Source organism: Crotalus tigris, unplaced genomic scaffold (assembly GCF_016545835.1).
Source record: "Crotalus tigris isolate CLP2741 ecotype Arizona unplaced genomic scaffold, ASM1654583v1 scf7180000024302.2721777, whole genome shotgun sequence".
NCBI classification, from domain to species: Eukaryota; Metazoa; Chordata; class Lepidosauria; order Squamata; family Viperidae; genus Crotalus; species Crotalus tigris.
Window position 1 is genome coordinate 389,570 of NW_024100474.1, and position 10,431 is coordinate 400,000.

Consider the following 10,431-nt stretch of genomic DNA (forward strand, 5'->3'; position numbering starts at 1 on the left):
ACGTGACCCCCGGCAGGCTGTGACCGTCATAAATATGAGCCAATTGCCAAGCGTCCTTATTTTGATCATGTGACCACAGGGGTGCTAGAATGGTCGTAAGTGTGAAAATGGTCGTGAAGTCTCTTTTTTCAGTGCCGTTGTAACTTTGAATGGTCACTAAACGAATGTTGTAAGCCGAGGACTACCTGTGTCAGAGCGATCCCAACAACAGGAGTTCTTTCCGCCCCAGCACTCCAGTTGACAGGAAAATTAGGAACTGTGTGTGTGTGTGTGTGTGTGTGTGTGTGTGTGTGTGTGTGTGAACCAATCAAGCCTGCAGTTGTGAAGCTGCGGCAAAAAAGGCACACGCGATTAGTCCAGTGCCTTAATACTAGACCAGTGGTTCTCAACCGTTCCAATGCCGCGACCCCATAATACAGTTCCCCATGTTGTGGTGACCCCCAACCACTTATACATCACCGGGTGCCAGGGGCGTGGCCAAAGAAAAGGGGGGAAAAATGGCAGACAGCCTTGTTTGGGGACCCCCGTGAAATGGTCGTTCGACCCCAAATGGGGTCCCGACCCACAGGTGGAGAACCACTGTACTAGACCGAATTTTTCCCAAATGACGGGGAGAAATATTTATACTCGATTAGCCTCATCTGAGCACAGTCCAGATAAGAGTTATGACCACATCCGGAACCAGAAAATTCATCATTAATTGATGTGCTCGTTAAGCGAGACATCATGGGATTGTGGTTTGCAAGCTTCCCTTCCCGGCTTCTCCACTGCTTGTCAGAGATTGGCCATTTGCCATCAGGGTGACCCCAGGTACCCTGCAGCCTTTCTAAGTACGACTGGTGGTAAGTCCCATTTTTCAGCGTTGTCGACCCTAAATACACAGTCGTAAGTCGAGGACTGCCCTGCAACGGGATTAGAGCTGGGTGAAAAAGATGTCGGCAAAACCAGACCAGATTGTGAAAGGCAATGAAGACGGAGGTGGAATAGGTGAACCTCTCCGGAGGGAAGGTTGAATTGGCTTGCCCTGCAGATTGCAGGGGACTGGACTAGATGATCTTTGGGGGGGGTCCCTTCCAACTCTACCGTTCTAGGAAGAAGAAATACGAATCCAGGGCGGAGGGCTGTGTCTACAAAACAAGAGAAGAGAGGGGAGGACACACTGGCCCTGTCAACTCCCCCTACGGATCAACGGGAAGTACCCACCAATGCAATTCTTGCCGTCCGGCGTGTGGTCGTAGCCCTCCTGGCAGAGGCACCGGAAGGAGCCCACGTTGTTGATGCACTGTCCGTTGCGGCAGACCTGCCCGGCCAGAGCGGAGCACTCATTGATATCTGTCGGGAGAGCAGGGTGGGACGTGGAGGGGTCAGCATCACGGTTACCGGAGGCTCAGCCAGCCCCTCCTCCTGGCCCAGCAGCCCCCTTACCCATACAGTCGTTGTTGTGGGTCAGCTCAAAGCCCGGGAAGCAGAGACAGTTGTAGGACCCCACCGTGTTCTTGCACGTGCCGTTCCCACAGGGTTGGCGGTCACACTCGTCAATGTCTGCCAGGCGTATGAGAAAAAGGCCGCATGGGGATAATAGGGAGATATTATTATTACTGATTTATTAAATGTACAGGTTTACATCTCATTAGCTCAGACGTGGGGAACGATGGCTCCTTTAATGACTTGTGGACTTCAACTCCCAGAATTCCTGAGCCAGCAAGTCATAAAAAGGCCATTGTTCCCCACTCCTGTATTAACCAATGCACCATTATTATTATTATTATTATCCTTGTTATTACCAGTGTTAACACTTCCTGGAGACAGCTTTGCGCCCACCTTTACAACAACAACCCTGTGAAGTAGGCCAACCTCGGCCCATTTTAAAAGGCCACCATATAATGTTGGGTTTGTTGGGCCAACCCCAGCAAATGGGCCAACTTTGGCCCATTTTAAAAAGCCACCATATAATGTTGGGTTTGCAAACCTCGCTGAAGGTTTTCAAAAATAGACTGGATAACCATTTGTCCAGAATGGAATAAGGTCTTCTGTCTTGAGCAGGGGGTTGGACTAGAAGACCTCTGGGGTTTTATGCTTTCCTGTCGCCATACTGGCCCCCCCAAGGGAAGTGTGTTCACGATATTTCCTGATTTTGTCACGTTGCAGTGAAGACGCCCCACTTGCTCTCAAGGCGATGAATGCGCTGTGGAAATTCCGTAAAGATAAACTCCCCACTGACAACGCCTCCAGGATGATGGACCCGAGATCACGCACAGGATGCACCACAACAGAGTGGTGGAACCAGACTTCCTGGTCCGTGAACAACTGGTGAACTAGCAAACCAGGTCTATAACCGGAGGTTTTAGGAAGGGAGGGGGTGTCTCCGCAGGGTTGGCGTGCCGCAAGGAGGTCGAACGCCTGCGATACTCACCCATGCACATGGTCAGGTCCCCCGTGGCTTTGAACCCGTTGAAGCAGATGCAAAGGTAACTCCCTTCCGTGTCCACGCAATCCCCGTGGCTGCAGACGTTGGGGATTTCTTGGCACTCGTTCCGGCCTGCAACACAACGAAACGTAGGAAATTAGCTGGAAGGGAGAAAAGCCGGGAAGAAGGACGAGCCCAAATCTGAGACTGATTAGGCTTAGACCAATGATGGCAAAGCTTTCACACACCGAGTGCCCAAAAACTGCCCCGCCCCCTGCCCCGCCCCCACTCCGCCACCCACACTTGCCCTACCCTTGCCCGCCCCTGTTCCACCCGCTGCCCCACCTGCAGGGCCACCACGGCCTACACGGCCCGCCACAGCAGATCACCCAGGCAGTCCTGCAGTCCCGCCGCAGCCACACCCTCCGCCTGTACCCCGCAGCATCGTCTGCGCACAACGGGGTGCGAGGGCGGAGTCTTGTCCCTGCTGCCCGGCTGCCATGTCCTTGGCTGCGCTGCGCCACACGGCCACGCCCCGGGGCGACTCTCCTCTGGGGGTCTGCTGGTAAGGAGGGGGCCACGGGGGGAGGTGGGGCTGGGGCGATGGTGCACGTGTCCACAGAGAGGGCTCTGCGTGCTGCCACCAACACGCGTACCATAGGTTTGCCACCATGACCTTAGACCAAAGCACAGTACGATGCTCTGACTCTTAGAAAATGTCACATTTTCTTCTTCCCAGTGTGCAAATAAACCAGTTTCTTGGGTTACTTGGAGATGTGTGGACTTTGACTCCCAGAATTCTGGGGAATTCTGGGATTTGAAGTCCATACAGCTAAATGCTGGCTGGGGAATTCTGGGAGTTGAAGTCCACACAAGTGGCCAAGGTTGAGGAACGCAGAACATAGGTAGTGGTCAACTTACAACCATTTGCTTAGCAACTGTTGGAAGTTAGAACAGCCCTGAAAAAGCAACTCCTGTCCAGTCCTCGTGTTTATGACCGTTTCGGCATCCCCACGCTCATGCGATCAAAATTTGGGCCGTTGGCATCCGGCTTCCAACAAGCAACATCAATGGGGGAAGCAGGGTTCATTTAAAGTAGCGGTTCTCAACCTGGGGGTCGGGACCCCACTTGGGGTCGAACGACCATTTCACGGGGGTCGCCAAACAACGCAGTCCGCCATTTTTCCCCCCTTTTCCTTAGCTGTGCTCCTCCCTTTTATTCTATTGGCTTTTGAAAGCCAACAGAATGGACTCTCTTGAATAGAGTCTAATTCTATTGGCTTTCCAAAGCCAATAGGAATTGTCCAAGCTGTCTCCGCCCTGCTGAGCCCGCCAAAAGTCCCATTCTGCAAACGGTGCTGCAAGTTGTCTGCAGCAAAGGTGAGCTGTCTGGAAGTTTCTCCCCTCCCTGCTGAGCAACTACTAAAAATGTAAGTAAAAGAGGGCCAGGGGTGGGAGGTGGGAGGCCGGCGGGCGCAGGGAGGGTTGCTGGTGCGCGTGGGGCCCGGCGGGTGCCTTACCTCCCTTGGGCTGGGCCAGCCAGTGGTCGCCCTGCGCTGTCACTGCCCCTTGCCAGCTACGCCTCGGCCGGTGCAGGGGGCAGCACCACGCATGCGCGGCGCTCCCGGGCAGGGAAAGTCCTTGACTTACGACCGGTTGGGTAGTCCTCGACTTACAACCGGTTGAGTAGTCCTTGACTTACGACCGGTTGGGGGTCGCGGCATTAAAAAGGTTGAGAACCACTGGTTTAAAGCAGGGGTAGGCAACCTCAGCTCTTTTATGACTCGTGGACTTCAACTCCCAGAATTCCTGAGCCAGCCATGCTGAGGGGAAAGGGAGAGGTTTCCAAGCTGAGCCACGCTGGCTCAGGAATTCTGGGAGTTGAAGTCCACAAGCCATAAAGGGGCCATAGTTCCCCCATGCTGGCTCAGGAATTCTGGGAGTTGAAGTCCACGAGTCCTAAAAGAGCCAAGGTTGTCTACCCCTGCTTGAAAGACTATGTGATTCAAGTCACAGCAGCACTGATTCTCTGGTGATAAAGGTTGTAAAACTGGGTGCGACACACTTAACAACCCCAATGGAAATTCTGGTCCTAATTCTGGTTTTAAGTCAAGGACTATCGTTATTGAAACGGTCAAAATCGTTCGCTTCCCCTTCGCCATCTTAAGCTTAGGGTCTGAACCGGCCTCACCTACGCATGCTCCACTCGGCGACAACTTGTATCCCGAAGAGCATTCGCACCGGTAACTGCCGGGGATATTTAAGCAATCGGCATTTCGTTGGCAGAGGTTTTCCCCTCCGCTGCATTCGTCAATGTCTGCCGGGAGAGGGAAGAAGAGAGGGAAAAAAGTCAGTGGGAGAAAAAAGGGAAAATGTCCCACTCATTTTGGTTCGGACACCTGTGCCCTCATGTCCGCTTCTTCTTTGTCACTCTGTTACACAAATAATCCTCGGTTTTTCAAGTGGCCGTTGAAAGTTACAACAACACTGAAAAAAAAGTGACTTATGACCATTTTTCCCACTTAACGACTGTTACGGCATCCCCGTGGTCATGTAATCAAAATCTGGATGCTTGACAAGTGACTCACATTTGTGACGGTCGCAGTGTCCCGGGGTTACGTGATCCCCTTTTGCGACTTTCAGCCAAGCAAAGTCCACGGGAAAGTCAGATTCGCTTAACAACCGTGTTACTAATTTAACAACCGCGGTGATTCACTGAACAAATGGGGCAAGAAAAAAAAATTGTAAAATGGGGCAAAACTCGCTTAGCGACATAAATTTTCGGCTCCGTTGTGCTCGTAAGTCGAGGACTATCTGTATATGGAAAACCGCATCTTTTCCATTGTGTCTTCTCCATACCACAATAGGGACAAGACATCACATCTTGTCTTTTGCCCATTGTCCACATTGGAGGAGAAAGGGGAACCAGTGGGCAGGGGGAGAAGAGGGACGGGGCTTTGATTGACAGCCCTATCCTGAAAGCTGGATCCATGAAATCCACAGGTAGTCCTTGTTTAGCAACCAATCATTTTGTGACCGTTCGGAGTTATGATGGCACCAAATGAGGAGACCTACAATATAGGTCAGTGGTTCTCAACCTGTGGGTCGGGACCCCATTTGGGGTCGAACGACCATTTCACGGGGGTCGCCAAACAACGCAGTCCGCCATTTTTTCTCCCCTTTTCCTTAGCTGTGCTACTTCCTTTTATTCTATTGGCTTTTGAAAGCCAATAGAATAGACTCTCTTGAATAGAGTCTAATTCTATTGGCTTTCAAAAGCCAATAGGAATTGTCCAGGCTGTCTCTGCCCTGCTGAGCCCGCCAAAAGTCCCATTCTGCAAACGGTGCTGCACCAGTTGAGTAGTCCTCGACTTACGACCGGTTGAGTAGTCCTCGACTTACGACCGGTTGGGGGTCGCGGCATTAAAAAGGTTGAGAACCACTGATATAGGTGATCCCTGACTTACAGCAGTTTGTTTAGTGACCATTCAAAGGTACGACAGCACTGAAAAAAGTGACATGGCTGCTTTTCACACTTACGACTGCTGGTGACATGATCAGAATTCAGACAACTGACTCATATTTATGACGGCTGCAGTGTCCCAGGGTCATGTGACCTTCTGACAAGCAAAGTCAATGGGGAAGCCAGATTCACTTCATGACTGTGTTACTAACTTAACAACTGCAGTGATTCACTTAACAACTGTGGCAAGGAAGGTTGTAAAATCAGGCACAACTCACTTAACAACTGTCTCACTTAACAACAGAAATCCTGGGTTCAGCTCTGGCTGTAAGTCAAGGACTACCTCTAGTTGCAGCCAGCAAAGGTCCCTCGTCACGTGATCACCAGCAGTGACCTTCCCTATCTGCTTCCCCCAAGCAAGTCAATGGGGAAGCCAGCGGGAAATCAGAAATGGTGATCTCCCTGTGCATAAAGATTGCATGGAAGTCACTTAACGACCTCAACCAGAACGGAGGCAATTGCTGTCGTCAAGCTGGAGCAATCACAAGACATTGTTCTTTTCAGCCGTACCACTTAACAATGGAGATGTCGGTCCCAATGACTGTCGTTAAGTGAGGACTGTATTTAGAAAGAAATCAAATGATATTCATGGCAGGTGCAGCTGTTTGTTCCTTCTTCCTGTATCACCTCTAGCCCAATCCGTTCACCAGTTTTATCCTGCTTGTCATATTTCCCTTTGGAGATGCAGCCCCCCCCCCGATTCTGACCTTCACAGATCAGCAAGATATTGTTGTAGCTGAAGCCGATAGGACACTCGCAACGGAAACTGCCGATCTGGTTGATGCAGACGCCATTGGTGCAAATGGCTGGAATCTCACTGCATTCGTCGATATCTGCTCGGAGAGAGGGAGGGGGCAGAAGAGGGGTGGGAACGGGTGTGACATAAGGCTGAACACAAGCAAAACACACACACACACACACACACACACACACACATTTAACTGTGGGACCCATCGGATCAACTGAATTTTGCAGAGAATAGTGTGGGACTCAAAACATTCCTGGCGATTTATTTGTTGTTTTTTATTGCTTTCTTGTCAGGGAATTGCACAGCTGGTGTCCAAATGGAGTCAAGAGACGCTGACACGAATTTGTAGCTTTATATAAATAAATATATTTTACATCTATATTTACAGTAAATAAAATACAGTAAATAAGATGGTCAGGCACATCCATCATCATGAGGTAAATCGTGAGGTAAATCACAGAGAACACACAGGGCATACAGAAGAAAAAGGCGGGAAAACAGGGAAACTCTCCCTCCCCCTCCAAATCCACAGTAACCAATCATAGCACAGATTGCCTCACTCTCCAACCAATCAACCGTAACTGTGTGTTCTGGCTCACTGCACGCATCCCACTGCTCCAGCTACTAAATTTAAATATCTTAATACTTCCGATTGCTTTGTGACTTGTGTTCTTATTTCTATTGCTTTTAGGATTGTTTTCACTTTCTTTTTTAAATAGTCTTTTTTTAAACACATCAATCATTCATCTTAAAAAAGAAAATCTGGGGGGGGGGAGAAAGCTAAAAGTACAAACTAGGTTTCGTTTTTCTTATAAACTCTTCTTAGTTTATAATTGTTTTAACCGTAGTATTTTGGTTGGATTGAAGCACCGACACAAAACACCACCCTCCATGCAAAGGTGTTAGTTGTGGGTCAATGTTTGGGGGATGCTCACCAATTGGTTTCCCTGTGTGGATGTCAATGATGAAGCCGGGCGCCTGGTTGCCACACAGAATCTGGTATTCAGCTAGAAAAGAAAGACTCGGTCACGTTGTTATGACGGCATCTCCTTGCAAGACCTCAAGCATTGAGCAACTCAGGTGTAGGTAGAAGAGAATATCCGTAGCTCAGGGTTGAACTCTGGGGTCCTTGGTGCTTCCTGAGCTGGCTGTTTTTTTTTTTTTGCTGACAAACATCAGCCATCATCAAATCGGCCATCGACAGGCACGCAGAGATAAACAACATTTACACAGCATTCAAAAGAGAAAGCCCAGGGGAGGGGAAGAGAGTAGGAGGGGAGGAGAGAAAGAGGAGGGAAGTAGGGAAGTATTAGAGCATTAGAGAGGGTGGACGCGGCCTGGGGGGAATGGGCAGGCGGTACCAACGGTTAGGAATTTATTTTAATTGAATTGTATTTTGTAATGAATAAATGGAAAATAAAAAACCAGAAAGGAACAAAAAGACCAAAACGCCTCCTTGCCAGCAATCAACGCGCAGATACGGTAGGTAGGGATTAACACTACGATTAACATTAGACTGACAGTCCAGAAGCAGACAATACCCCAATCAAGGATCGCCTAAACAAGCTAACAGTAAACAGGCTAACCAAGGAGAGTCCAAGACCGCTCCCACCAACAATGACCGGGAAAGCTACTGGAATATAAACAGAGAGCAAAACTCACTCCCTTCTAGCACTGATAATGTTACCTAGACTGCAGGAAAACCACCAAGCTCAGAGAGCACTAAGGGCCCAAAGTTGTGGCCCTCCTCCTCTCTGCAAATTGCACTCCCTAGTAGGACTGATGATGTTACCTAGTTTGGTAAAGAAACATCTGCAAGAAAACTACCCAGCTCAGAGGGACCAGGGACCCCACAATCTCAATCCTCCTCCTCCTCCTCCTCCTCCTCCTCCTCCTCCTCCTCCTCCTCCTCCTCCTCCTCCTCCTCCTCCTCCTCCTCCTCCTCCTCTCTGCAATTTGCACTCCCTAGTAGGACTGATGATGTTATCTAGTTTGGTAAAGAAACATCTGCAAGAAAACTACCCAGCTCAGAGGGACCAGGGACCCCACAATCTCAATCCTCCTCCTCCTCCTCCTCCTCCTCCTCCTCCTCCTCCTCCTCCTCCTCCTCCTCCTCCTCCTCCTCCTCCTCCTTCTCCTCCTCCTTTCTGCAAATTGCACTCCCTAGTAGGACTAATGAAGTTTCCTAGTTTGGTAAAGAAACATCTGCAAGAAAACTATCCAGCTCAGGGGGTACCACAACTCCAGTCGTCGTCGTCCTCCTCCTCCTCCTCCTCCTCCTCCTCCTCCTCTTTGCACTCCCTAGTGGGACTGATGATGTTCCCTACTTTGGTAAAGAAACGTCTGCCAGAAAACTACCCAGCTCAGAGGGCACCAGGAACACCAGGACTCAGGTTTAGCACAGGCCACATCCCAGCTGCTCCGCTGGAAAAACTCCAGGGACTCCTCGTCTTTCAACCAGTGACCACTGGAATTATGTTGACCCAAAGGTACTTACAACCCCGTCCCAAAGCTCTGGCAGCAACCACCACCCTGGCCACGTGACCACATTCCGGGTGTCGGCAACTGGCCTGCCTTCTCGGCCATTTGCAGAGACTCCCGCAGTCACTTGACCGTGATTTACGATGGGGTTTTTTTTTGCCAAAACTCCTCTTAGCGAACAGCGGGTTCAGATAGCGAACCCGCTGTTTGGCTTAACGGCTGTGGATTCAGCTAACGTCCACGGCGTCTGGCTCAAGGCCCGCAGGGGTGTTGGGGCGGAGGGGCCACTCACTGCTGGCCGGCGTGGGGCAGGGCTCGCAGGGCTTGTTCCAGGCTTTGCCGATGTTGTAGGAGCAGCAACACATCTTCTTGGTCATGTTGAAGGAAAGCTCGTCCTCGCACGTGTCGTTGTAGTTGCGGTAGCAAAGGCTCTTCCGCATGTCTGAAAGGAAGGGAGCCAGGGAACCTCAGCTGGCCCAGAGGCCCAGCTCCCAGCCCTGGGACGGCCCCCCCCAAAGGGTGGGTATGGCAAAGAGATGCCCCTGCCCCACCTCCGTTTGGAAGAGTCCGGTCTGTTTGGGAGGGGGCTGAGAGGTTTTAAGAAGTGGCTCCACTAAGTCCTGCTTATCCCTCTCTCTGTTCCTATCTCTATGTTCTCTCTGCCTGTATCTATCGTATGTTTGCCTGCCTGCCTATCATCTCTCTCTCCCTCTCTCTTTTTATCTATCTATCTATCTATCTATCTATCTATCTATCTATCTATCTATCTATCTATCTATCTATCTATCTATCTATCTATCTATCTATCTATCACTCTATCTATCTATCTATCTATCTATCTATCTATCTATCTATCTATCTATCTATCTAATCACTCTATCTATCTATCTATCTATCTATCTATCTATCTATCTATCTATCTATCTATCTATCTATCTATCTATCTATCACTCTATCTATCTATCTATCTATCACTATCTATCTATCTATCTATCTATCTATCTATCTATCTATCTATCTATCTATCTATCTATCTATCTATCTATCTATCTATCCCTCCCTCCCTCCCTCCCTTTCTCTCTCTCTCTCTCCATATCTATCTAAACTCTGGATTTGAATTATGGGATGAGGACATGGAAATCAGCCTTTGAGGTGTGATTGCCTCCGTGTCCAACTTTGGTTCCTGCTGAAGCTGTTTGGGCTGACCACCACTGGCTAGATGGATCCTGATCCCTTTGAGGTCTCATTTAAAAAGTCTGTTTTGAAAAAAGG

The 10,431-nt window shown here is 49.7% G+C and overlaps 1 protein-coding gene across 1 annotated transcript in view; it reads right to left on the reverse strand.

Moving 5' to 3' along the window:
• FBN3 (fibrillin 3) overlaps positions 1-10,431 on the reverse strand; it is a 169,788-nt gene that overhangs the window by 31,518 nt on the left and 127,839 nt on the right. Inside the window, 7 exon segments of the mRNA XM_039324520.1 lie at positions 1,204-1,332; positions 1,426-1,542; positions 2,414-2,539; positions 4,599-4,724; positions 6,638-6,763; positions 7,614-7,685; positions 9,452-9,601. Of these exon segments, the coding sequence (XP_039180454.1) occupies positions 1,204-1,332; positions 1,426-1,542; positions 2,414-2,539; positions 4,599-4,724; positions 6,638-6,763; positions 7,614-7,685; positions 9,452-9,601 (846 nt within the window).